This window comes from Nelusetta ayraudi, unplaced genomic scaffold (assembly GCF_046127955.1).
Source record: "Nelusetta ayraudi isolate G7.1 ecotype Tasmania unplaced genomic scaffold, CSIRO-AGI_Nayr_v1 ptg000131l, whole genome shotgun sequence".
Classification (NCBI taxonomy): domain Eukaryota; kingdom Metazoa; phylum Chordata; class Actinopteri; order Tetraodontiformes; family Monacanthidae; genus Nelusetta; species Nelusetta ayraudi.
In genome coordinates, this window is record NW_027466181.1 from 924,059 (window position 1) to 949,825 (window position 25,767).

General features: G+C 41.4%; 5 protein-coding genes across 6 annotated transcripts; 3 read left to right on the forward strand and 2 right to left on the reverse strand.

Annotated features, from left to right (window-relative positions):
* The first annotated feature begins 1,639 nt into the window (after nt 1-1,639).
* On the forward strand, nt 1,640-4,888 carry mecr (mitochondrial trans-2-enoyl-CoA reductase). Its single transcript, XM_076050959.1, has 10 exons — nt 1,640-1,947; nt 2,305-2,402; nt 2,530-2,661; nt 2,754-2,897; nt 3,004-3,106; nt 3,643-3,745; nt 3,833-3,906; nt 4,097-4,157; nt 4,239-4,311; nt 4,395-4,888. Exons 1-10 carry the CDS (start codon nt 1,766-1,768, stop codon nt 4,556-4,558), a joined length of 1,134 nt encoding a protein of 377 aa, XP_075907074.1. The 5' UTR covers nt 1,640-1,765; the 3' UTR covers nt 4,559-4,888.
* Nucleotides 4,889-5,047: 159 nt separating this feature from the next.
* Nucleotides 5,048-7,801, reverse strand: smpdl3b (sphingomyelin phosphodiesterase acid like 3B). Its single transcript, XM_076050958.1, has 8 exons — nt 7,603-7,801; nt 7,274-7,487; nt 7,030-7,127; nt 6,805-6,948; nt 6,515-6,684; nt 6,104-6,284; nt 5,886-6,019; nt 5,048-5,754 (listed from the first exon to the last, which is right to left on the reverse strand). The coding sequence occupies exons 1-8, from the start codon at nt 7,667-7,669 to the stop codon at nt 5,389-5,391; spliced, it is 1,374 nt and encodes a 457-aa protein (XP_075907073.1). The 5' UTR covers nt 7,670-7,801; the 3' UTR covers nt 5,048-5,388.
* Nucleotides 7,802-10,930: 3,129 nt separating this feature from the next.
* rpa2 (replication protein A2) lies at nt 10,931-15,655 on the forward strand. Its single transcript, XM_076050970.1, has 9 exons — nt 10,931-11,083; nt 11,280-11,374; nt 11,483-11,584; nt 11,775-11,888; nt 13,500-13,574; nt 14,046-14,159; nt 14,296-14,424; nt 14,595-14,689; nt 15,201-15,655. The coding sequence occupies exons 1-9, from the start codon at nt 11,071-11,073 to the stop codon at nt 15,286-15,288; spliced, it is 825 nt and encodes a 274-aa protein (XP_075907085.1). The 5' UTR covers nt 10,931-11,070; the 3' UTR covers nt 15,289-15,655.
* A 72-nt stretch (nt 15,656-15,727) lies between these two features.
* themis2 (thymocyte selection associated family member 2) lies at nt 15,728-20,160 on the reverse strand. Its single transcript, XM_076050969.1, has 6 exons — nt 20,002-20,160; nt 19,781-19,921; nt 19,263-19,688; nt 17,319-18,535; nt 17,031-17,136; nt 15,728-16,631 (listed from the first exon to the last, which is right to left on the reverse strand). The coding sequence occupies exons 1-6, from the start codon at nt 20,108-20,110 to the stop codon at nt 16,522-16,524; spliced, it is 2,109 nt and encodes a 702-aa protein (XP_075907084.1). The 5' UTR covers nt 20,111-20,160; the 3' UTR covers nt 15,728-16,521.
* Nucleotides 20,161-21,665: 1,505 nt separating this feature from the next.
* ppp1r8b (protein phosphatase 1, regulatory subunit 8b) lies at nt 21,666-25,377 on the forward strand. Of its 2 annotated transcripts, none has more exons than XM_076050926.1 (7): nt 21,666-21,790; nt 22,271-22,331; nt 22,648-22,801; nt 23,083-23,297; nt 23,419-23,563; nt 23,655-23,719; nt 24,090-25,377. In XM_076050926.1, the coding sequence occupies exons 1-7, from the start codon at nt 21,738-21,740 to the stop codon at nt 24,441-24,443; spliced, it is 1,047 nt and encodes a 348-aa protein (XP_075907041.1). In that variant the 5' UTR covers nt 21,666-21,737; the 3' UTR covers nt 24,444-25,377. The 2 variants fall into 2 exon arrangements, with proteins under 2 accessions (XP_075907041.1, XP_075907042.1); XM_076050927.1 differs by lacking the exon at nt 21,666-21,790 and adding an exon at nt 21,807-21,825.
* Nucleotides 25,378-25,767: the final 390 nt, after the last annotated feature.

The following is a 25,767-nucleotide window of genomic DNA, read 5'->3' on the forward strand; positions in this document are numbered from 1 at the left end:
ATGTTATTTTTATCTATCAATGCCAAAACCAATGCAATGTTACTCTGCACTAATCATGTGTGTTTTTGATTATTTTGGATTCAGTTTGTTGTTTTTTTACACTTTATTATGTGCCACACACACACACACACACACACACACACACACACACACACACACACACACATGCGCGTACATGTGCGCACATGTACACATACCTCTGCTCTGAGGCTCAGCTCAGGAATTACCAATCTGAAACTCAGGGAATACTTCAGATTGAGTGAAAGGAGCCAAAGAGTGTTTTTCATATAAGACAAAGCAGGGCCCAAATGCTTCTCCACCCGATGTGAATCATAGTGGAAGGCAGCAAAAGAGAAATGGGTGGGGAAATGTGGCTGCACAGATTTCTCTGTTGTTGTTGTTTTTTCCTTTCCAATTTTTTTTGTTACCACCTAACAAAAATCATACTACAAAATGAGGGAATTGTTAAGATTGAGATTCGCAGGTTTTGTTTTACTCTTGTGCTATGTCTGCTTATTGTTAACACAGTTTGATTATCTTGAGATTTTTTTGTTCTCTGACGTTATGATATATGATACGACTTGAAGAAAATATTCTGCTATTATTTGTATTTGTTTTCCCTCTTATAATCATCATAGATTGGGGTGTAGTAGTATATCGTTAAAAAGACTAGGGGTTCGTAGTATATAATCCAAGGTTGTCTCATCTCAATACATAGAAACTACTCTGTATTTTCTCTGAATATCAATCAGACAAAAAGAATGTGCAACTAATGAACTCAAAATTTTCTTTTACTTCGTCATTAAACTTTACAAATTTCAGCAGATTCTGAATCATATTTTTGTGTGCTCAGGATGCTAAACAACGATAAAAGAAGAGATTAGATGGAATCATTATTACCTTAATGTGTGTATTCATGATATTATTACTGTATTCTCAAACTTGAACTTTTGTCTTTTTCTGCATTAAAAGTAATGCTTATTGACGTATCTGCCAACCTTTCTTTCAAATCCTTGAAACAACTGACTTGGTGACACTGCCAAAGCATAATTTGCTCAGGTTTATTTCATAAATCATTTTAATTGCAACAACACTATGTTTTAAATATTGCGATTCAGCTGCTAGTAGAGAGCAAAGAGCTGAATAACCCAGTGCTCAGGGTACCACTCAAAAATACATAAATTTAATCTGTGCCACTGTTGGATTTATGAGGTATCCTGTGTGACCATCAGTTGTTTATTTTGTAAAATAAGCAGGTGAATGGCTGGAAACTTGCATTTGAATGTATCAGTGTTGACTTGCATTAAATTTCATATGCATAAAATATATTAGTCTACCTCTTATTGATTTTTTTTCAATACTGACAAACAAGGTAATCATGAGTGTTTCAGTAACTATGTTACGTGAGCATCTCCATTTCCAACTATGTCAATAATTTATTGTCCTCTTTTTATCTTGAAAGGATCAAAGATCCGCAACCTTTCAAAGTGATAAAATGCTTAGCCAAATAACATACAATGATATTTATTCAGTAAGTATTCATTGCTTGGGTCTACTGAAGCTGGACTTTGGCTCGTGGCAGTACCGTTATCCTCCACGAGAGGCGCTATTGTCTGTTGACGTTCCAATGACCCCGGAACTCGTGGATGTATTCTAATATGGCGGTGCTGTGCCGGTGACTCTCGTCACAGCTAACCGTTTACTGGGCAAACATTACCGACTAAGGAGCTAGTTTTCAGACTTTAAGGATACGTTTCGAATTGAAATGTTGCTGCCTGTTTTCGGGGTGTGTATGAAAAGCCAGAGAGCCGGCAAAGGGCTTTTAAAACGTACGAGGCTACTGGAAAATGCTCTTGTTTGCCCCTTTAGTATCTCATCTGGACGTCGGGCACAGGCATGCCAGGCACTGCTGTTCAGAAAACACGGGGACCCTTCTCAAGTAGTTAAGTAAGAGCTACATCCCCGATCGAAATTAGTCGTGCCCCTTTTCTGGATAGTTAGCGGAATGTGATCCATTACAGCAATGCAGTGTTTTCGTTCCCCTTTCTCTCTCACCACTATTTCACTATTTCCACGAACACAATAAATATTAAATGCGAGAAAGAAATGCCCAAATATGTATGCATACATACATACGTACATACATATCAAGTTGACCTTGCTAATCGTATTTATTTCCACCTAAATAAATTAAATCGCTCTTGTAAACCCCTGTAACCTTGACCTTATGTGAAAGGTTTAGGTAAATAACTGATTGAAACGCATTGTTCTTATTAAAGACTAATATGTCTGTTTGGTTTTCAGGTTAGAGGACGTAAACGTGCCCTCTCTCGGTGTCAGAGATGTTCTTGTTAAAATGCTGGCTGCTCCAATCAATCCATCTGACATCAACATGATTCAAGGTACCTCTACTGAAAACTACCACCTGGACATATAGAGCACAACACAAAACACACAAAAACGTGCTGTAATATTTATTTTTTCTGTACTGTTTTGATATGAAGTGTTAATCTTGAAGTGTGTTTTCAGGTACTTATGCCATCCTCCCTGACCTCCCTGCCGTGGGAGGCAACGAGGGAGTCGCTGAGGTTATGGAGGTGGGCAGCCAGGTGAAGGGCCTGAAAGTAGGAGACTGGGTCATTCCTCGAGATGCTGGTGTTGGTAAAATACACATCATGCCCTTAAATAAATAAGTCAATAAGATAGGTTTCCTAGCGTGAGATGAAGCGGATCTTGTACCTCTGTGATGACAGGCACATGGAGGACAGAAGCAGTGTTGGCTGAAGATGCCATCATCTCGCTGCCAAACGACATTCCCTTGTTGTGTGCAGCTACGCTCGGCGTCAATCCCTGCACCGCCTTTAGGATGCTCTCTGACTTTGAGGATCTCAAGCCAGGTGATGATTTGGAAATGCAACAGACTGGATTATATTTCTTGAACTATGTCAGGCCATGTGCCAGTCCAGTTTTGTGATTGTTTTCTCCGATCTGCTCACCCTGCAGGCGACTGCGTGATCCAGAACGCTGCCAATAGTGGAGTCGGACAGGCTGTCATACAGATTGCCGCAGCGAGAGGAATCAACACCATCAACGTTGTCCGAGACAGGTTAACTCTGTCATGCTATTTTCACACCAGAGCTGTTTGGTCTATTTAGTGGACTGTGTTGCAGTTTCCTTGTCTAGCTTTATTTTGGACTGGTTTGAATCCAGAGGTTAAACTTAATTAATCATCAAAATAACTTGATGGTGATCTCCTTGACGATGTGGTCTCGGTCAGCTTACAAAGAAACTAGGGTGCACAGGGTTGGTTTAACGTAAATTTATTTTGAAGTGTTTTATGTTGTTGTTTTCTTGACTTGTCGCATGAGTGAACAAACTCTTTTTGTCCCGAAAATAGCACAGTGACACATGACACCTTCCATTAACTGTGTTCGCTTGAGATATTGTTTCCTGTGTGAAATGAAACTAGCCAAAGGAGAAACACATCAAGTGTGTTAGAATTGAAAAAAAATTGCAAGTGTAAAAAAACGTCTGAAGACAAAAGACAAACTCACTTTATCTTGTCAGTCTGTGGCTTCTGAGTTGAGTTGTGCCCTGAAATCTAGAATTTAGATTTACTTTTATTTATTTCCTTTATCAAAGGCCACACTTCACACAGCTCAGTCATAGGCTGAAGGCCATTGGAGCAACTCATGTGATCAAAGAAGAGGAGTTAAGGCGACCTGAGATGAAGGAGCTCCTTAAAGTCGGTGGCCGTGCACAAAGGTTTATTTGATGGTGGTTATTTTAAAAACAAACATAGTATTGTCTGGTTTTGTGTTGTCATATATAGGTTTGTCCAAAGCCTAAACTGGCACTGAATGGAGTTGGAGGCAAGAGCGCAACAGAACTTCTGCGCCATCTACAGTGAGCAGGATGATATTTATTGTTGTCATTTACTCAAAGATGCCATGTTAGATGAAGGCTTTCTGAAATGTTCAGCAAGTGAAACATTTAATAATAGGTTTTGGAGAGTTGACTGACAGAAAGCATTGGTAAAGTCATTCTTCATCATATGTGACCTTGGCTGGAAACTGATAATTCTCTTGCTTTCCAGGTTTGGTGGGTCTATGGTGACATATGGAGGGATGGCCAAGCAGCCAGTGACTGTCCCTGTGGTGAGATGAAGACCTCCCGCTCTCTCACTTTGCATTTCACTGAAGCACATCACGTCTCTTAACACTCACTGTTCGCTTCAGAGTGCTCTCATCTTTAAAGACGTCAAGATCCGGGGCTTTTGGGTCACACAGTGGAAGAAAGATCACTCAGCTGGTGAGTCATTGTGGCGACATTTAAAAAAGAGTGTGTGCGGTCTTCTTAAAATAATGATGGTGACAATGACACTCTGTCCTCAGATGCAAGAATGTTTCGTGGCATGCTGGATGACCTGTGTGACCTCATCCGACGGGGAAAGCTGACAGCTCCTGCCTGCACAGAGGTGGGCCTCGGGGACTACAGCAAGGCTCTCAATATGGCCATGCAGCCTTTCACTTCAGCAAAACAGGTCCTGATCATGTGAGCACAAATGTCTCAACTGAAGAGTGGACGTATGCTTGACTAACCTGGCTTTCCTTGTTTGAACTGGCTTCGAGGGAACCCAAAACTCCACTTGAGAGATAATGAGAGACACAAATACACCCTTGAGCTATCTGCTTTGTGTTTAGTGCATTTTCTGTAACAGCAGAAAGTCAACACATTATTTTGTCTCAAATTGAGCCATTTGAAAAAAAGTCAACGCTTGTAGGTCTGACTAAAGGTAAAACATACATTTGCTACGGCAACAGTGGTGGCCATATGTTGAAATGAACTGCTTCAGCACATAGAAAATAAATGTGTTTTTAAAGACTGATCAAGGCCCAGTGTTTCTTATGTTCTAAGGTGTGATTTTCCTTTGAGTTTACAAGCAGTAATATGAAAGTAATTTAATTTTGACTAATTGATGTGAGGTAACAGGGCTAGCAAAGATAGCAAAGCTTATCTGGCAAACAGGCTCGTTTCCAAAAGTCAGTGCAGTAGAATAGAACATTTATTCTTACAGTTAATATACATTCAACAGAAAAAAAAAATCAGTGCTTCTACAGGTGAACAATTGAACAATATGCATGTACTTCATCTCAAAAGATCAAGCTACTGAACACTAATGGCCATAAATGTAATAATCAACCAGTATCAATAAACCACAGCAAAGAGGCTGCAGTGCTGATTGCTGACAAAGGCAGTTATAAGTAACTCATGTCTACAAAAAGGTCATATAATGGTCAAAATGGCTGTTAATAATTGCCCAACAGCATTCCCATGACTGAAATGCTCTTATAAATATAGTTCAACTTCCCTTTATGAGGATTATCCTTACCAATATGCCAACAGCAAACTCAGGGCCACAGACAGGAGGGAGAGCAGCAACCCACCGTGAAGTGTGGCCGATCCCTCTTTTATCAAGCAGTGCTCGTACCGGGCAAAGTCTACCTCCCGGGCTGCGCACACCTGGTCAACCCGGCAGTTTTTGTCACACGTCGTCAGGTCATAACTGACAGAGTTGAACTCGTAGAACTTCTGCAGGTAGCAGTTGTCAGTGGCGATGCGCTCCAGAGCCTGGTGCATGCTGGCCGGGGAGGCGTCTGCCACCCTGAAGCTCTCCGTGAGGCGGTACTCCTTCTCCCAGCGTCCGCCCGCTGCGTTGGCGTGAGTCAGGTTCAGGTAATAGGTCAAAACGTCCTACAGTAATCATAATTAACAAAATAAAAGGATTCAGAATGAATGAAGTGTTTTCCTCAGCCTTGAACAGCCATCCAGAAAAAAAGTCATTGAAAAATTATACAGGAATACAGAGGCTTCTGTTGACTCACTTTGACCAGGAGTGTTTGGGTGTCGTACTCAAAGATGCGGATTCCAGGGTTGTTAGCTCCATCCTTGACGCCGGGAAGTGTGGTCTTCCAGGGGGTCACACCCGGGCTGAGGAACATGGTATTGATGGGAGCTCCTGCAGAGACACAGGAATCATCTATGATTTCCACAGTCTCTCAATAGGCTGCGGCCTTGCAGCCATCACCAGACAGGATCTTACCCTCGGAATCGTAGAACATCCTGAAGGAATCGGTGTGATGGTGACCAAAAAACTGCCCCATTACGACCGAATGATGCTTCTTAATCAGGTCCAAGTAGAGTGTGTTGAATTTTTGAGTAAACCATGGCTTATTTCTCTTCTTCTCGAAGAACCCAGGAGGAACGTGGCCAATGATGAACACCTGGTGGAGGGTTAGGAAACTGCAACAAATTAGTAAGACTAATAATGAAGTACCCTCCCTGTGCTCAGTTGCTTCGCTTTGTTTCTGATTCGGAATTGTTGAAATAAATTTAGCGCAAGAAATGTAATTGTCAGCATTGAAAAACACAGTAGCACATCCACTTTCAAACAAAGGCAAGTTGTGAAATGGCAGCATAAAGGAGAGTACAAGTTTCAATTTCAGTGCTTTACCTTTTCTCCGTGGATGGCAGCCTGAGAAAGGACCTGATCTGCCCAACTCAGCTGGTCCGCTGGGTCCTCCATGTTTGTGGTCTGTTTGTTTTGGTCATAGTAGAGGTTTGTGTTCAGCACCAGCATTCTGAAACCTTTCCTGCTCACCAGTTCTTCTGTGTAATATCCTCCTGTGCAAGCCATCAAACAACAACAAAAAATAAACATTTTTGTTGTTTTTTTTTTGTGTAGTTTTCATGTGCATTTGTTTCCATAATTAGAGAAGGGTGAAAGATGAACGAGAGAGACACCTTTTTTAAAAGTAGTTGCAGACTCTGAATCCAGCCATTTCTGCCACAGTTTTGCAATTTCCTCATAAAGGAAGCTTTGACCGGCAGGAAGCTGATTCTTTGGGTGGTAATCGTGATTACCCAGGGCAGAGTACACCTTAGTGTCTGCAGATAACAGCAGCTGTTAATGAGGATTAATAGAAAACAATATTTATCGATGGTATCCTTTGGTGAGCTCACGCTTACCTGGAAACACCTGCATTATAATTTCTGTGAGGTTGCCGATAATGTCCAGCACGGCTCTCTCTCCCAGGTCCTCGTTTGGCACGTGTGGGGTGTCATCTCTAAAAGGCAGTCAAGGCATTTTTAAAATCTCTAAAATATATGGAAATACATCAAACACTTATAAATACTATTAAGATGATCGAGTAGCTAAAATATCTGGAGGCAAACATGGGAATCGGTTGATGAATTTGTCTGAGGTACAAACCCTGTCCATATGATGAAATCAGGGTCTGGTAAAATGTCCTTCATGGCAAACACAGTGGAGTTAATCAGGTGCCATGGTGAGTCACACACGTAGGACCCGAACTGCCCTGCATTGTCTGCAGCTGCACCACCACCGGATGCACACACAAGTTGAGGATCATCCCCCAGTTTGTACGATGGATCCCAGTGCAGGTCCGTCACGTGCCAAAAGTTTCCTGGACAAAAAACAAGCAAACAAAAAAAAATGATGCAGTGTCTTCAGTCAGATATGCATTTTCAGGAAGTAATGAATTAATATTCATCAGAATGTGTCATGATTGCAAAACTTACCAGACAAGGTGAGAACATCTTTAAAGCAAAGATAAAAGAGAAGAAATCTCAGCGAGATCATTTCCATGTCGTGGTAAAAGCAAACATGCGACTGAAGTCGACTCTGTATTTTACACTCATGTCAATAAAATGAGAAGGTTGAAGATAAGATTAAGCACTGTCCCCGCCCAGTTACGGGATCCCTCATTTACTGAAACAAGTAAATGGAAAACTGATCACAAATAATGTCCATTTATTTAATTAACTATTAACCTGATGATGTAATGATGTTAAGTAATTCTGATTTGACTATTTCAGTGATTACATAACAAATATTTTCCAATTATGATATGACTGTGACCAAATCAGTGCCAGATAACAGCTCTACCATTATTATTATCCATAAAGTTTCTACCGTTACAAAAGCTCATTGCATTCACTGGATAAAAATCAGAGATCAGGATCTCGGAATCACGAGATAAACTCTAGTAATATGAGATAAATAAAGAAAAAGGAAAAGTTTCTAATCAGTGGGCACTCTCGGTTTGAAACACAGGTAAATACTTGCATTTCTTAAGAATGAGCACGCTAGTAGTAGTAGAAGCCTACGGAGCCCCTAAAGGGACATGGAGGGAAACAAACAAACAAAAAACATTTCAGGTGCTCACCAGGGGCCCGTTGCACGAAAGTAGGATTCCGTCATCCAAGATGAGTAACTAAGCCGCGCTCAACCAATCCACAACACGTGTGTCCAGGCTTAATCGGTTGCACAAAAACACATCCAGGATGAGAGCACACGGATTCATCAAGCCAGGTGAAACCTATCCTGGATAAGTGCGCGCACGCGGCTTCCTCAGATAGACCCCCGTTATCGAGCTCAGAATCAAGGATTTGCCATGACAACGAGAGCGGCGTCCTTTTCTCGTCCGAGGCGGAAATCCAAATGGAGGTTTATGAGGAGGTAAAAGAAGAAATACAGACGAAAGGCAACACCACCACAGCGTTAAAACAGAGAGAAAAGCGTGGCGAAATATTGCAGACCGTCTGAATGCGTAGGAAGTGCACAAATACGAACTCGCTCCTCCGCTGGAACAATCGCAATTACGATCATAATAGTTAATAATAATAATCATATCCGAAAACGATGTCGTACTCCGATTACGAGCCAGTTGAAATTGTAGGTGGACGTTATTGCAGATGTGAGTGAAATTGTGTAAATGTAGCTCCAAAAAACCGTAACAATGATAAATAGACAACTTCACTGAATGTCTTTAAAAAAAAAAAAAAGTTCTGCGATAAAATACAAGAACATCCTGCAAAATGGTAACCCTAACTAATATTTAAGATACACAAGTGTACATTGTATGCAGAAGGTGCCTGCTCACCTTTTGTTTTAGCATCATTTGGTACCCACACAAAATTTCATTTGTGTAACAGGACTCAGATGTTCTGTATGGAGAGAGCCATCCTGGCAACATAGTGGGAATTAATGGAAGGAAATTTCCATTATGCAAAATTGCCACTGTGCTAATTGTCATGGGTTAACAGAACTCATAAGTTATCAGACAATTGTATGCCCAGCATCTGCAGCAGCAAATGCAACTGGCTGATTTGGGCATACGATACAAGAAGGTGAAGACTGCAGACATTTTATAAGAGTCCGAAATAAAAAGGAAAACAATAAGAAAACTCAACCTTGAAATGGAGAAAAAAAAGAAGACGAAGAAAGAATACTTGAATTAGAGCTGAGTCATGCTTTCAATGCACACTGTATGCTGACTGGAACAAAAATGTAATAATAATTATTCTCCTTTCCTCTCCCAGCTCCAAGAACATGACACATCTTAAAATAAAGAAAGGTGAATTGAATTATGATGGTGTCTGTTTGTTTCATGTATGCACCTTTTGACCTAAACAGAGATGAAAGTTTTTTTTTTTATATCTGTAATCCTACCTTGGTGCTATGATTGGTTGGAAGTTGAAACTCGGGCATCATTCATAAGATTAGAAGAAATGCACTTAATGTACCATGAAATGCAACTTCTCAGAAATATTAAAACACTTTATGGTAATAAAACGTGAGAACAGGGAACAGTTGAAATATCTATTCTTTAAGGTAGTAGATATCACAATGACATTGAATTGAAGAAAAAAAAGTACAGTGATAATAAACTAACGATTTGCAGCTTGTGAGGTGTAAATAGAAACCTCAATAAATGTGGCAAGACGTAATGAGCCTGGGCAGGCTTCAAACCCCAGATTCCCAGGTGATACTCATGCGCACTAACCATTTGGTCAAGTAGCCAGGGTGCATGATCAATTATTGGAGGCATAGTGACAGGACCGTCAACTGTCACAAAAAGAACCTTATGTTACTCTTTGATGTGTATTCATGTTTATATGGGATGTGTATTTTTTATATATGATGCGTGGTAAAGTATAAGTTATGTAACAAATTATCAAATGATTGCAACATTATCTCAACTAATTTCTCTATAAGGATTGAAATTAAATGATTACAAAAGTTGAAATGATATAATTACATTATTCCAAATGTTGAAATAATGCCAGTGAGTCTAGTTGAATGTGATAACAATGTGCAGTGTTGAGTGGAATAACGATTGGTTTCCGTTGGTGGTGATTGTTTACTGAAATACAGGGTGAGATTAAATAGATCCTAGAATTTAGCCTGTCTGGAGCAGGTTCACTCCACAGAATAAATATCCATGGTAATATATACCATAACATGTTGCTCTTCCACCTATCCTACTTTTGTGCAACCGGATCACGGATAAATTCATCCAGGATGACCAACATATCCCTGCTTAATCCCTTATCCTAGTTTCGTGCAACGGGCCCCCAGAAAGTTTCTGGTGAGCACCTGAAATGTTAGTTTCAGGTGCTAGTTTTCTAGTTTTAATCTAGTTTTCTTATTCGGTGTGTGCAGAACATCAGTTCAAAGCATTGACTGTATTGACGTTATAAAAACATGATATATTCAACATTACCACGTGCAGTCAGTGGTTCAAACTAATGCGTGAACGTGACCTGCGTTTCTACAACTGTATTTCCTGAGTTTTTGTTTGCAGGCTCTCTTGTCAGCGTTGTTGGTTGTTGTTGTTGGTTGTTGTTGTTGTTGTTGTTGTTGTTGTTGTTGTTGTTGTTTCTAAAGAGCTGAATCATCGCAAATAAGGTAACGATTAACGATAAATTTAGCTGCATGATTGTGTCTGACTCGCTATTTGTTTTGAGTTGCTATTTGTATTATTAAGACGATATTCGCGAAACTAATAAACGTTTTTGCCTGGCAAGCAAAGCGCAGGTCATAGTACTTCCGCTTACAGCCTTTTCGCGGGACTTCTCATAGGCGCATGCGCCTTACGTTGCGTAGAGCGCGCGGGACAAGTCAAGGAAGAAGTCTCCCGAAGACACCTGCGTTAGCCTGTTGTTGTCATTTACGTTCTATTTTGTGATTTGTAAGGGCCCAGCATGTGGAACCAGGGTGAGCTAAACCTGTGTCCTCCTCAAGCCTGTCCCATAAGTATAATTAATGTAGTGTCGTATTAAATTATACAGCTACAGCTAGCTTAGCAAGTTGACGCTTTGTTATTGCGCTGCAACTGTGAAGTTTTGACGCGATTCGCACGACAAATTAACTGCGTTTCATCATGATCTGCGCCTTCCTGGGCTCATTTCAGGTGGATACAGCGAGTCCAGTATGGCCGGAGGTTACACTCAGTCCCCAGGCGGCTTTGCATCCCCAGCCGCAACCCAAGGAGGAGAAAAGAAGGGGGTTTGTATTACACCGAGAAATGCTTCATAGTGCACTGGGCCCCTGTTAATAATGTGCTGTATTTAAAACCGCATCTGTTGCCGCCCTGTTGCTGTTTGTTTTTGGCAGAGGACCCGTGCCACACAGATCATTCCTTGCACAGTTTCACAGCTCATGTCTGCCTCCCAGTCTGACGAATCCTTCAAAGTTGGAGATGTGGAAGTTGCTCAGGTAAGCAAGGGGTGAACATATCGCCACAAACCATCAGTGGAAGCGATTTTGATTATCAGTGTGTGTCTTTCCTGCACTCAAGTAGTTAGTCAAGCACAGACAACCAAAATATGGCAACATTTTTTTCTCTTTAAATTGCATAGTAAATGTTACTGTTTCAATCTCACATTTTGCCTTGCCTCTTTCCTAGGTAACCATTTTAGGCATCATCAGACACACCGATAAGTCCATGACTAACATCCAGTACAAGGTCGATGACATGACAAGCGCTCCCATGGATGTGAAGCAGTGGGTTGACACAGAGGTCAGTGTTCTAATACTTCTTGTTTTGGAATCTCAGTTTTAGTAGTCTGTTGCTTGTTATTCCCACTCGTGTGACTCTTGTGTGTGCTAAAGATGTTGGTTTTAATGGAAAATGAGTATTCCCTTTCACTTCCCCATCGATTCACTCATCTTCTGGACTCTGTCCCAGCTACCTTCAGGTCAGGGCGGAGTTACACCCTGGGTAGGTTGCCAGTTTGTTAAAGGTTCGACATTTGTGCTCACACCTATGGGGAAAACATAGGTTTCTCAATTGGCCCAAAGTGTATGTCCTTCGACTGTAGGAGGAAACTGCAGAACCTAAAATGACAGACTTACCCCTGTTTTACACCAGAAGCGTCTGCAAAGCGTCAGCAGAGCGACCGCGTTGACGCTCTGCTCACGCTCCAGCAGCCTCCCACACAGGACGCGTCTAACGAGCAGAGCGTCTCGCGCAGCGGCTCGATCGGTTCACGCGAGGATTGCAAGATCGCGCGACAACCCAGGTAGTTTTCGCGTGTTTTTAAAGAAAACAACAATGAAACAAAACGTCGATACTTGGAGACACTGTTGGGACAGTGTCTCCGAGTATCGATGTGTGTAAAAAAGAAAAATAATAATAATAAACCGAACTGCTGGCAGGTATTTAAAGTATAGATGCATTTTGTTCATCATAGTTTGAGATTCAAAGTGAAATCTGTTTTTGTTTGACGGCTGACCTGAACAGCGTTGAAGCCGATGCGTCACGTTGATGTTTCACAGTAAAGTACAGCACATATAAATACAAAATCCAGTATATTGTGTGTTATGATGAAAATCAACCGGATCCACCGTGTTTTTATACCATTGACTTCCTGTCTGAACGATCCTACCTGTTGCGATTGACGCAGGAGGGACGTGGCAAGCGTCAAAGAATAAATTCTGGCGTTCTTTTCCAGCGGCTCGCGTTTTACTGCTTCTGGGACGCTTCTGAAACGCGGATGCTCTGCGCCTGGTGTAAACCTGCTCATTGACTTTAGTGGCCGCGTTTCACTGCGTCGACACTCTGCTGATGCTCTGCTGATGCTCTGCTGATGCTCTGCAAACGCTTCTGGTGTAAAACAGGGGTTAGACTTCTAAAATTGGAAGCCGATGCTGTCATTTCCAGCAAACACCCTCATGCCGTGGTGTATTGCACTCACTGTGACACTTGACATCTGACATAATGTCTGTGGCAATTTGTCCTCCTAACATTCTTATTTTCCCAGTAGAGGTCAAGTGCTGGTTACACCAGAGGAACTGAGGTCACGCAGAAGGCCAATTTGGTGTGATGTACATACTTTGTAAAACCTCGAGCATCGACTTGTGAAGCCATGTCATACAGCCCCCCTTTTTTTAAAAAAAAAAAAAGGAAGAAAGATAGAAAGAAAATGAATATAGTGGGAGATAAACATAGCAAAGAGGGATTCACACAGGGTTGCATTGAGATTGCCAAGATACAATGGTTGACTCGATGATGAATAATAATATGATTTTCACCATTTGTATTATCTCATATTGAGTGCTTCAGCAATCTTACTTTTTAACAAACACAATTGAAACATCCTCGTTCTGATTTTGGTTTGTTTTCTGTTAGGACCCCGGTGTGGACAGCACCGTCTTGCCTCCAGGCACCTACGTCAAAGTCTCCGGCAACCTTCGCTCCTTCCAAGTGAGTTTATTGTCTTGTAATGTTCCATGCTATGACCAGAAAGACACATCCTGCACTCCTCTACTACTAATTCATGCATAAGAAAATGTGTAAGATCCCTGCATGAAGATGCACGTAAAATTATGTTGTTTGCATTGTGTTTGTGCAGATTTTTTTTAATGTTGAAATTCCCATTACAGATGTTCTTAAATTTGCACACGGCATGCATATTGATTTGCACACAACTCTTTGTGTCAAAGAGGCATTTATAAGTTTTCCGGCACATGCAAAGCTGGATTCACGTTGTTAGTGTGACACTGTTCAGAGGTATTGAAAAGGATCTACTCACACACGCAAACAAAATGTCATGAGAGTTAGCTTTTTTGGCGGGGGGGAAGTCAAACTGCTTGCTTGTATTTGTCGTACACGTTCTTATTCGTAGGTGTCTTGATGTGCCGACTGTGTGTCTTTGGTGTGTTCTTCCTGTCTCAGAACCACAGGTCTGTGGTGGCGTTCAGCGTGAGGCCCATTGAGGATATGAATGAAATCACCTCGCACATGCTGGATGTTGTTCAGGCACACATGGTCCTGAGGAATTCTCATACGGTGAGAAATGGCATCATAGCTGCTGCTGAACACCAAAGTGCCAAGAGTTTGCCACTTTTGTTCGATCTATTTGTTCGTTTATATTGTGTATTCAGAAAAAAACAACAACTCATTTTTGCATATGTTCTCCTTTAAGACCGTGTCAGGAGAAGGAGCGAACAGTCACATGACACCCATGTCAAAGCAGAGCGCAGGCAACATGGATGTGGGCTATGGTGGAGCAAACAACGTTGTTAATAATGGGTTAAGTGCTAACCAGAACCAGGTGAGAACTAAAGTGAAATGTTGTACTGAGAGCTGTACATGTATCAACAAAGAACTGAAGACTTTCATATGCACAGCAAAACCAGCCAAACATTAGAATGAAGTTGACATTTCTTTCACTTCTTTTTGCCACTCTTGGTATTTATTTATGTATTTATTCTTTTCAAACAGGTGTTGAGTTTGATCAAAGGCTGCCCTTACCAACAAGGCATCAGCATCCAGGAGCTCAAACAGAGACTCAGTGGCATAAGTTTGGCTGTCATCAAGTGAGTTCTACATGAAATCCTGCTTTAACTTCTTGCAATTTTTTTTTTAAATTTACTCTGTGGTCTTTTAGATTTAGAAGTTTCAAAGTATGTTTATTGTCATATGCACTGTAGAAAAACAAGTTTTCCCTCACAATGAAAATCTTGCTTGTCCACATTACAAACGGCACCATAAAAGGGTATAAAAACTTAAGTATGAAAATAAACGATTAACAACAATAGTGCAACGACGACGACTACACATAAAGTCATTGTCGTCTTCATAGTTGAACCAAGACCACATCAGACGGAGACACCTGATGAGAGGAAAAACAGCAAGTTATTAAAAAATGTTGGTGACCTTTTGCCAAAATCCGAGGTTAGGTCTCTGCAGCAGAGCAAGAAATAGAAAGTTGCTATTCTAATTTTCTGGGTTTTCTTTTTTTCCCCCAAGCTGCTTAACCAGAAATTACAGAAACATGCTCCAAGGAAACATATATACATCAATATTTTTTCTTTTTCTTTCCAACAGACAGGCTGTAGAGTTCCTGAGCAATGAAGGACACATCTTTTCTACCATCGATGAAGATCACTACAAATCTACCGATGGTGATGCATAAGCCGACGCTGCCCTAAAAATAAGTCCCATATAGAATTAAAATGAATAGCAAAGCTCAGCCCACCTTTGTAATGACGATACCACTGACTTGGAGTTTCTTTTTAAGGTTCTGTGCTCTGCGTTCGAGAGTGCCCAAAATAAAACATGGTTTTGCTCCTGTGAGAGACTCGGTTTGGTTCACACATCCTGTATTTTCAAAGTCAGTTCTGCTATTTGGCAAACATAGTGGCTCAGTGGCGGCAGGGTGGGTTGTTACAGAATACAAGGTTTCAAATGTTGCCATTTATTGTGCTGTATTTAGCCTTTTTGTCTGTTTGTAAAGCATTTTGTAATTTTAAAACAAGGTAATTAAAACACTTTTGAACGTGTATATCCATTTTTTCTTTATAATCTGTTGTCCTAAGGTACATTCGGCAAAATGAAACGATTCCAAAAAAGTAAATGAAAATTCTATTGTTTATTAGTTTGGTGATTATTTAGTTTATGTATATTAAAGCAAAAAGACAACTTCATTTACAGTACATCATTTCTTGAAATATTAATTTAAATACATTTACATGAAACGCATGGAGTATGCAAGAAACACTATTCATGTCCTTCAAGACGAAAAGACTAACATTGAGGGTACACTGTGCATGCATGGCGTCTGTGGATTTCACATTGATCATTTGCTATGACAGTTTAGGGTGCTTCTTGCTGCTTGGATCACATACACAAGGCCATGCGCTCATATGTTTATTCTGGTTTTTGTCGTTAACACATCTGAGAAGTTAATAGATCCTCCCCCCTTAGTTTGTATAAAAACTAGCGTGTGATACGGGAAGTGAAAATAAATAGAATGGTCATGTTGAGCTTGTAAAATGTCCATCTAAAGTCATTGACAACAGTAAAATGATTGTCAAACTTCTTCATTCCAGGAGTCTTCCTTGTGCAACATGTGTGAGTGCAGTCATTGTCAAACTACTCGTATATCTTTCTAAGAAGTGAAAAGGAACAAAGAATCTTGCTTTCGATATCTATGCTGGTAAGCAACTTGAAAATGTAAAACTGCTAGTAAATGTTTCAAAGAGAAAAGGAACAAAGAATCTTGCTTCTTGACTTGAGAACACGTTTGACTGTTTTTTGTTGTTTTTTTTCAGTTTGAATGTTACTTGAAAATAAATTAAAAGCACTTATACAGAGGAGACACAATGTTTCTCTGACTTCATGTTTTTTCAAGCAGCAGTCATTTTCATTAATACAAGATGTTCTCTTGTGCCTTCCTCACTACATTGACCAGAGTTTCATCCACATCCTCATAATCATGGTCACTGTCCAGATCGACAGAGACGTCCTTGGGAGGCTCTGTCGGATAAAACAAAACGGTACGGTTACTAAGATGCAAGGGTTTTTTGCGGCCAAAGAAAACAACACAGAGACAAAATTTTTCAAGTGAGCTGTGGCTTGATCCTAATTCAACCTCCAGCCAGTTACACTTTTGTTGTTATGCAGTAAAATACAGTAGAATTCATCTGCTCTTTCGATAATACCTTTAAAATATTCTTTAAAAAGTCAATAATTATAGTTTAATTTCTTTCAAGCACTCAATCAATCACATTCTACACGAAAGCCAGCATTTCTAGCATACATACACTCGTGGCCGTTGCCAGACACAGATACTGACAGATACTATTGTGCATAGTAATAAGTATTGGATATTAAAGTTGAAAACATCTGAGTAGGTTTGCTTTCATTTATGATCACCTTTCATCCTCACGTATGTGTTCGGGTTAGCCTTGCAGTGGGACTTCTCAGCAGCTTCATGTTTTTGTGGCAAAACTGGTGGAGCGTAATCGTCTATCATCTCCAGCTAGACAAGAGAAAGAGGAACTCTCACGTTTCAGTTCATTGATGACTTGTCAAAAAAAAAGAGGACATGGTGTTCACTTTGATCTTTGTCGAAATCAAGAGATGAACAGAATATTTACCTGAACCAAAGTACATGCAGTGCAGTACACAAAATATAATGTGTGGATGGAAAAGCAAACTCACTGGAGGTGGTGGGGGCGGGGGCCTCCGCTTGTTACTTAAGGTCAAATCAGCCAACTCTTTGGTCGGGATGCCTCTTTCCTGACGATGCTTGGACTTCTCCACTTTGAACGATCTCTTTTGGTGTTTGGACGAGGACTTCTTGCAGGACTTTGTCATTGTCAGGTTGCGCTTCGGTGGCCGAGGTGGAGGAGGCTCACCCGAGTTCAGCATCTTGCAGAATTCATAAAAGAAAGAATCCGTCACTTGAGTCACCGTCTCGGTGCAAAACTTGGGCGGCTGACCACTGGGCCACGGAAGGGGATCTGTGGTGATGGACACAGACAGGTAGATTCGCCTGGCCGGGATCTCAAAACAGATGTCTGGTGAGTGAAGAAAGCTTGCCAGGATGATGGGCTCCATAGTCAATCCCTCTATTCTGATGCTCGATAATCCAGCGAGCGGATCGGCCTTGAGCTCGGAATCGCGGTTCGCTAATTTCACGTCCAGCGGCAGGTTGTGTTTGCCACACAAGTCCCTGAGACTGTACTTCTTGTTGTCTGTGAGCACTTCAACAAAGTGGCCCTGCATGAAAATGGGAAGAACAATCTCCTCTCGTTGCTGCTGGACGTCGTCTTTGTCGTCATCATCATCGTCGTCCCTGTCTTGTGGATCCTGGAGTCGCTGACACAGAAGAACGTCCACAGGCTGCTTCATTTCTTGGCTACTATTGCCAGGCAAAACCATGCTCTGATAGCGGACCACCTCTAGCAGTTCGCCCACACTGAGAGCAGGCACGCCGTCCTCTTCCACTTCTTCGCTGTTTCGTGTCACGGTCACCTGAAGACCTGGCACCTGCATGGAAGCAACATAGAGCTCATACACTGAATTGAACTCCCGTGGTCGCCTCCGAAATTTCCCGCCATATTCCTGAGAAACCAGGAAGTACTGCTGTGCTTTCCGGCTCTTCAGGCTGGATAACAGGACCATGGTTGAGGTTTGCGTGGTGTGGAAAACCAAATGTCTGTCCACGGTAAGTTCCGGCAGCCAGTGGCACTTGAATAAAGAGCTTGACCCTGGGCCTTCCAGGATCTTGATCACTGAAGGGAAGGATTCTGCCGGTTTGGCGAAGACATCTGTGAGGTTGAGTGGCAAGGTAAAGTTCACATCACCACAAGTATCGGTGACGTCGATGACGTCCACCTCCAAGCTGGATGGAAACTTCAGGATGTTCTTTCTTACTGTCAGAAGATAATAGGATAAAATGTAAGAGAGGGCAATAAATGTTGGACGAAGCCCTGAAGCTTTTGGCCCAGAACAGCCTACAATCCTTAAAAACAACCTCAGATGATTTTTTTAAAAATGTTTTCTGTGTATCTTTTGAATTCCTTTAAGATACCTTTAAATGTTACACATTGGACCTATAAATTACAAGTTCAAATTTTAGTTTCCTTTTTGCTTTCTCAGAATTGCCTCGCCTGGTGAGATAATGTTCCATATTTTAGGGGGAAATCGTGCATTTGCAAAGTATTTTAGATTTTTGTCGTTTGACACGTCAACATTAAGAGAAAAGCTCGACATGTGACAAGTCTATAAAGAGCCAAACTTTTTACAATCATCAGCAGACTTAAAATTGAAGTATTTTGTAATGCCAAAGCCCCAGTGACCTGAGGGTACGTTCAGTTTCTCAGAAAAGTATTTCCTTCTATGGGAAGCATAAAAACGTGCATTGAGTAAATCTCAAATTACAAGGTCTGCCAACACTTTTGATAAGTTGAACTGTGCCTACGTTTTCAAATTAAAAACCAAGTGAGTTGAATTAAAGTTATATTCTGTTTCTTTACTTGAGGACAACTAATGGTGTCATCGCCTTTTATATGTATTAGTATGTAAAAAATAACCCTGCATTTACGTTGGCAGCACTTAATTGTTATGAAAGAATTAAAATAAGAATAAAGGTTTGCTTACGGTTCATGACAGCGTGGACTTGGTATACTGGAGAGAGGCATAGTGGGCGCTCAGACATCGTTGTGTTGACGAAGCAAAATCTTCGACTTAGCAAGAAAGGTGAGGAAATGATCTGCTGCAGGTTGAAGTGCTCCTCGGACTCACACTCAGTGAACTCCCCACAAACAGAGAGCGGGATGTACACCAGTGCTGTTGTATCCTGTTGCCCTTGAAACCGGCAACATATCCTGTCCTCCTTGCCATCCTGATGGTCGACGTAGAGCACTGTAAATGTATTCCCGGCGGCAACTGTGAAATCTTCCAACCTCAGCTCCGTGTGGGATTTGAACGTGAAGGAAAGGCATGAATCCAGGCCCACAGGCCTCATGCTCATCATTTCCTCCACTGAGCTGTAGGGCATCTCCTCTGGCACCACCTTAAACAGGCCTGAGAAACAATGAGTGTTATTATTGGTGAGCTGCGAAGCAGGGTTTGCCTCACGTATTGTATGAGAATCTTTTCTGTCGCTCGGAACAAACCAGTGTGAGTAATTGGCAACTCGAACTTCTGACTGTTGTCAACTTCTTCACAGCAAACGGCTAGCGCCTCGATGCCAATGACTTTTATGAGATCATCCGTCGAGAAGCACACTTCATTTCCAGATATTTCATATATAGACCCTAAAACAAACAGAAAGTAAATCAGACGGACTAAATAAAGTAGGTTTAGGCCTGATGAGCAAACATCACAACAAGCTTACCTTGGAAATACACTCCAGAGCAAACCTGAAGAATCTTTGGCAGACAATCGCTGTCCAGCGATGCAATGAACTGCTGAAGCGGCAAAGCAGTCATGTCGGTAGTTGCCATTGCTGCTGCCACGGCGTGCTGAAGTCACACAGTGAATGGCAAGTGCGGGGTGAAAGGGGGATGCTTTCTCAGTCAAAAACCACAAGCTCAAATGAGGAAGTGACAGGAGCACTTTGTACTGCACTTGCACCGACACAGAGATCAAATAGCGTGAATCGAGTACTCATCATTGTGTTCTTGATCCCAGGAAAAACTTCAGTAAAAACATTTAACTCAGGTTTTGTGGATCTGTTACAGAAGTGAAAACCTGAAGATGTCTAACTTGAAAAAAAAAAGTGCCAGAAATCTGTATTTTCTGTTTCCGATTAAGCATCAAACTCAAACAGTCAAACTCAAGATCAAAACAAAGAGGTTTTATCTGTGTTCCACAAGAAGTACATTTGTCTAAAGCCTATTGTAGATTCTTAAAACAGTGTTTAGGTTGGCCAAAGACGTCATATGAGTTGACACTATAAGGAAGGAAAATTCTGGGGTTTTTTTGTTGTTTTTTTTTAACCACGCTGAGACACAACTGGGTCACAATTCCAATCACTGTTACACAGAATTGACAATGTCCAATCTTGTGGAGAATTGCATGCAACAGACCTATCTGCCTGCAGATCTGCATTGTTGAATGGAGCATGAGATTCTTCCTCTGTTTGACTTGACAAAGCAGACTCTCGTAGAAAAATATGAAACCACGAGCAAACCATTCCTCTTTGAAAAAAGACTTAGGTCCATGTTTTTTTTTTTTTTTTTAAGCTTGCCAGGGGTTATCAAGGTGTCATCTTGTGAAAAATTTAATGGGTCATCAGTTTCCGTAAAAAGGACTAGAAAACCAAAACTAAGGAAAACTTAAAGTTATTATCATTATTATGAGTAAACTTCATTGATTCCAGGAGGGAATGTAAGAACTGAGTTGCAGTACACAGTGAGAATTGAAACATTCAAATATGTTTTATCATTATTTTATCAACACCATCAAGCAATGAAATTCATCTGGTGCCAGCAATAAGGAAACCACACTTTTGCAAGTAAGATTCTGCAGTGCAAAGCAAATAACAACATAACACTGCCCACAACCATCTTGTGGTCTGAGTCTGTAGAACCAGGGTGGATATACTGGGTTCTGGGAGACAGAAGTGTTTTTCCTCCTTGACTTCTACTTTTTGAAATAGCACATTAAACCCAGGAGGAACTTGCAGTTAGTCTGCCAACTAATGTACAGTTGGCCCCTGTATTCAGACTCCACCAACAGTGGTTTTGACCACTTGAAAGAGTGGTTCTTTGTGTGGTTAAGAAGCACACTTCAGGTGATGTCCCCGCAATGAGAACACAATATTTCTCTGCACCACGTCTCAACTCTGGTGAAGAACAGTATTGAAGAATTTGAGATGGCTGTACTTCTAGTCTGGATGTGAGAAACATATATAAGACTGCGTGGAAGTGACAGGAAAAGGGATATGAAAAGACCACGTTTAGATACTGACGTACACGCAGTCACAAACTTAAGGGACATGAAATGGAAACCGCGAAAAGACGACCGGTAGCTCCTCGTGTAGGAGAGGGTAAAAAAAAACAACCCAACAACCTCGGAGGCGTTTACCCAACATGCAGTTCGGTCCCTGAAAAAAAAAAATGAAGCAAGATGGCGTCTAAAAGTAGCAAAGAAGCTTCTCCGCCTTTTGATTGTCCATCATGGTGAGGAAAAACGCATGCTAAAGTAGCCCATTCTTGTAAGCAGAATGAAAAGGGGTGCAGACTAGCGAGAAACTGTGACACCTTTCTTCAAACCCGCCCCGGTCAAGAGAAAAGCCAGGAGCTGCTGGTTTAACGTTAGCAGCGCCCACTAACACCAAGCTACAAGCTAATCCGCTAACGTTGTCGCTGATAAACAGTTGGGGTTGGAGTGGTTGTTTAAGTGTTTTTCTTTTCACTAGAAATAATGGAAGTTTTTTTCCCGACGATAGGGATGCTGATTTGTGATACAAGGCTTTTAAACGGCAAACATTTGTTGTACTCAATCTCCCTTTGGTAATATCAGACGTGCATAATCGTTTTTGCGCAGGCACCTTGTGGTACCCAGGTGCCACAGAAATATGGATGAATTGCTTTAAATCAGTGAGCGTAATTCTGGGGTTAATGCATGTAATCATTCCAATTGATGTTTTTTTTTTGCAGGGCGGGGAAGCCACCACCAGGACTCCATCTAGATGTTATGAAGGGAGACAAATTGGTAGAGGTATCAGCTCTCTCGAAAAATGCCGCCCTTGTCAAAACACGTTTGATTAGCTGTGATTTCAGACATGCATGTGTAGTAGTGCACCAGATACAAGCGTGTCAGCCCTTGACCAGTTGTGTTGCACGCTGGGCTGATTCATGGCTGCACTGCTTCCAACGGTGCGAGAGCAACATCAGTCCTGAGATTTAAGCTTTTCAGTGGCAAGCAACACTGTAAGGTTATGACTCAGAGGCACAGAGACATTACAGACTGTTCGCAAAAGATTTCAGCTTGTGCATCTTAATACCTTTGCCTCATGACTCCTCTCTCCCTTCAGAAACTCATTATAGACGAAAAGAAGTTCTACCTGTTTGGCAGAAACCCTGACTGGTGCGACTTCACCATCGACCATCAGTCATGCTCACGCGTCCATGCGGCCCTGGTTTACCACAAGCACCTGAAAAGGGTCTTCTTGATAGACCTCAACAGCAGTAAGACGTCACCCACACTGGTCCTTCTGTTTTGTTTGAAAAATGAGAATTAATGAGAACTTTGCCCAGCCAAACTCTGGGAAACATACATGTAGCAGCGTAGTCTCCATTTTCATCTGTATTTGAAGTTTAATATAGTTTAACTGGTTAACAACATCAACTTTAAGTTTATTCTGTCTTCTGCCACCAAAGCTGAATCACATGCTGCTTCCCTGATACTGTGTTGATCCATGAATAGTTGATCTGAACTTGCAAGCCTAATTTGATTCTTCTTCTTGTAGCTCATGGTACTTTCCTTGGACACATCCGTCTGGAGGCGCACAAGCCTCAGCAGATTCCAATAGACTCTACAATGTCTTTTGGCGCCTCTACCAGAACATACACCATCAGAGAGAAACCTCAAAGCCAAGGCACGTCCGGCTCAGGAGAGAAGACGGGAGACGACGAGGAACTAAAGGGACTGCTTGGCCTTCCAGAAGAAGAGACGGAGCTAGAGGTACCTGATTATTACATTCTGGCACACTTATTAATAATAAGTCCATAAATACTATCTAAGATCTGTAGGATCTGTAAACCGTATTGCAGTCACACTACACAAATATTACATTTTCCACCAGAACCTGACAGAGTTCAACACAGCACATAACAAGCGCATCTCCCTACTGACGATTGAAGAAGGCAATTTGGAAATCCAGAGGCCTAAGAGGAAACGTCGGAACAGTAGGGTCACCTTCAACGAGGAGGACTCCATTATTAACCCAGGTACGAAGCAAAGGAAATTTCACTAGTTCATAGATATTACACAATGCCTTTGGTAAGACACTCTTTACAAATGACTTTTATTCCCTTACAGAGGACATAGACCCTTCAGTCGGACGTTTTCGAAATATGGTGCATACTGCTGTCATCCCCATGAAGGTAGGCTTTACTATTGTTTTTAGAATCTCATTAAAGGCCCCATATTCTTCCCATTCTTTACCATTCTGGACTCCAGTGGAGAAGCCTCGCATACTTAATTCTCCAAAAGAAAGTGGAGCAAACTTAAGGTGGATATGAAACACATACGTAGTTTAAAAGCTAAACTTAAACGGGCATATTTTCAAATACCTTTTGCCATCTATGTTAAAACATATGTAATCTTTACAGTGGGAGACCTTTTTAAAATTATGATAACTATGCTTTGTGTTTCATGTCCACTTTAAGGAGTAAATAATGCAGTGTAATGTTTGATGCCGGATGCTAGAAAACATCAGCTAGAAAAAGAAATAACCTGTCGTTCCTTCTGCAGAAACGCAGATCAGAGGGACAAAACAGTCTTGGCCTAGATGACGCAACTTTAAAACGTATCCATGGCTACAGCATGAGCAGCGGTCTCTATGGGGACTTGCCTCCCACCAGCCATGAGACTCAGCCAATAGGAGCTCCAGGGGGCGCTGTTATGCAGGGAGGTCTCCCGATGCCCTTCCCCAATCCAGCACCAGAGGTGGACCTGGCACCAGAGGCTCCCCAGCCTCCCGTTACCCTCAACCCCACCCCCGTCACCGCCCCCTACCTACCAGAGACCCACAACGAGCCGCGCAAAAAGAAGTACGCCAAAGAGGCGTGGCCGGGCAAGAAGCCCACCCCGTCACTACTCATCTGATCCGCATGTTGACGCTGCTGACTCTCAGGTTACCAGCAGACACATCAGGGACAGTGACCTGACTACCGTGAATCAAGTTTTCTTTTTATTTGTCGTGTTTTGCATTGTCAAAAAGATGGCTTACAATTTCACTCCAGCCAGGCCGTAATATTCTACACAACCTTCAGTGGAAATATTAAAACGGTCGGGAAAAACAGCCGAATCCTGTTGATCGCAAACAGAATAAACAGGCTTGGACAGTAAGTGGCACAAGTAAACAATGTGACAATGAGTTGTTAACGTTTGTTGTTTTTCTTTTTGTACTAAGTATGTTTGGTTTTTTTTCCTCCGTATTTTAGGTTTTTTTTCCTCCCACCACTTTAGTATTTTGATAAACACAAGGCAACTTTTATACGAAATTCTGTACTTCTAAGTAAAAAGCTTCCACAGTTCTTACAAAACAGGGCTGCTTTTCATGTGGAGAAAAACAATGGAAATGATGCTTTCATTACTACATGCGTAATAATTAAAATATGACCTAAAGTGACTTTTTGTGTCATAAAAACAGTTTGGGTGATGATTTGCGCAAGAAAAATGAAATGGTTTTGCCAACCAAACTTAGTGAATGAATGAGAAACGAAAAAAAATGAGAGAAGGACTGAGAATATAGTGTTTCAAGACAAAAACATAATCAGACAACCTCGGGTCATCTAACATACATTCCATCCACTAAGGTTTATACAGTGCAGCCGACATGTTTTGCAATTAACCAGAAACCCCTTTTCTCCCCATACCAAGAGAAAGGTGTCAATCATGAAAACGGTGGAATTGGTTCAAAGGCTGATGACATGTTCCACATTTCAAACTGTGCCTGGCACGTCTTGTCCCTGTGGGCGTGTGGATTTTGTAATCACAGGAATCCTAGGACTGTAAATAAAATATTGCTATTAAAAATGAGTCCCGGTGTCATGTAGTCATCATCACTGTTGATATGTTTTCTAGATCTCTAAATCTTAACTTTGAAAAAAAAAAAAAAAAAAAAAAAAAGCCATACGAACGACTGACGGTCAAAGTTAGGTAGAAAAACATCTGGAGATGGCTTTAAATGCACACAATTTATTACATGCTATCTTACATGCTATCATATACGAGCACAAAATATATTACTTTGTTGCCCATCTTAATCTGTGCAGTGATGTTCCTGAAGTATTTGTGAGACAAACATTTCATTTTTTTTTTAGAAGCTTCATTTCCTGTCAAACGTTTTGTCGTTATTTCAACACTCATCTCACACTTCAATCATAGTGCACTTTAAAAATATTTACAATGTGACCTTAGTAACAAG

Coding starts and splice junctions, on each gene's coding strand:
- mecr (XM_076050959.1), top strand. CDS start 1,766: ATGTTGCTGCCTGTTTTCGGGGTGTGTATGAAAAGCCAGAGAGCCGGC. Junction 2,403..2,529: donor TGACATCAACATGATTCAAG/GTACCTCTACTG, acceptor GTGTGTTTTCAG/GTACTTATGCCATCCTCCCT. Junction 2,898..3,003: donor CTTTGAGGATCTCAAGCCAG/GTGATGATTTGG, acceptor CTCACCCTGCAG/GCGACTGCGTGATCCAGAAC.
- rpa2 (XM_076050970.1), top strand. Junction 11,375..11,482: donor AAGGAGGAGAAAAGAAGGGG/GTTTGTATTACA, acceptor TGTTTTTGGCAG/AGGACCCGTGCCACACAGAT. Junction 14,690..15,200: donor ATAAGTTTGGCTGTCATCAA/GTGAGTTCTACA, acceptor TCTTTCCAACAG/ACAGGCTGTAGAGTTCCTGA.
- ppp1r8b (XM_076050926.1), top strand. CDS start 21,738: ATGGCGTCTAAAAGTAGCAAAGAAGCTTCTCCGCCTTTTGATTGTCCA. Junction 22,802..23,082: donor CTTGATAGACCTCAACAGCA/GTAAGACGTCAC, acceptor TTCTTCTTGTAG/CTCATGGTACTTTCCTTGGA. Junction 23,720..24,089: donor CTGCTGTCATCCCCATGAAG/GTAGGCTTTACT, acceptor TTCCTTCTGCAG/AAACGCAGATCAGAGGGACA.
- smpdl3b (XM_076050958.1), bottom strand. CDS start 7,669: ATGGAAATGATCTCGCTGAGATTTCTTCTCTTTTATCTTTGCTTTAAA. Junction 6,949..7,029: donor TATAATGCAGGTGTTTCCAG/GTAAGCGTGAGC, acceptor TGTTATCTGCAG/ACACTAAGGTGTACTCTGCC. Junction 6,685..6,804: donor TGCAACTACTTTTAAAAAAG/GTGTCTCTCTCG, acceptor TGGCTTGCACAG/GAGGATATTACACAGAAGAA.
- themis2 (XM_076050969.1), bottom strand. CDS start 20,110: ATGGCAACTACCGACATGACTGCTTTGCCGCTTCAGCAGTTCATTGCA. Junction 19,922..20,001: donor CTCTGGAGTGTATTTCCAAG/GTAAGCTTGTTG, acceptor TGTTTGTTTTAG/GGTCTATATATGAAATATCT. Junction 16,632..17,030: donor CACATACGTGAGGATGAAAG/GTGATCATAAAT, acceptor TTTATCCGACAG/AGCCTCCCAAGGACGTCTCT.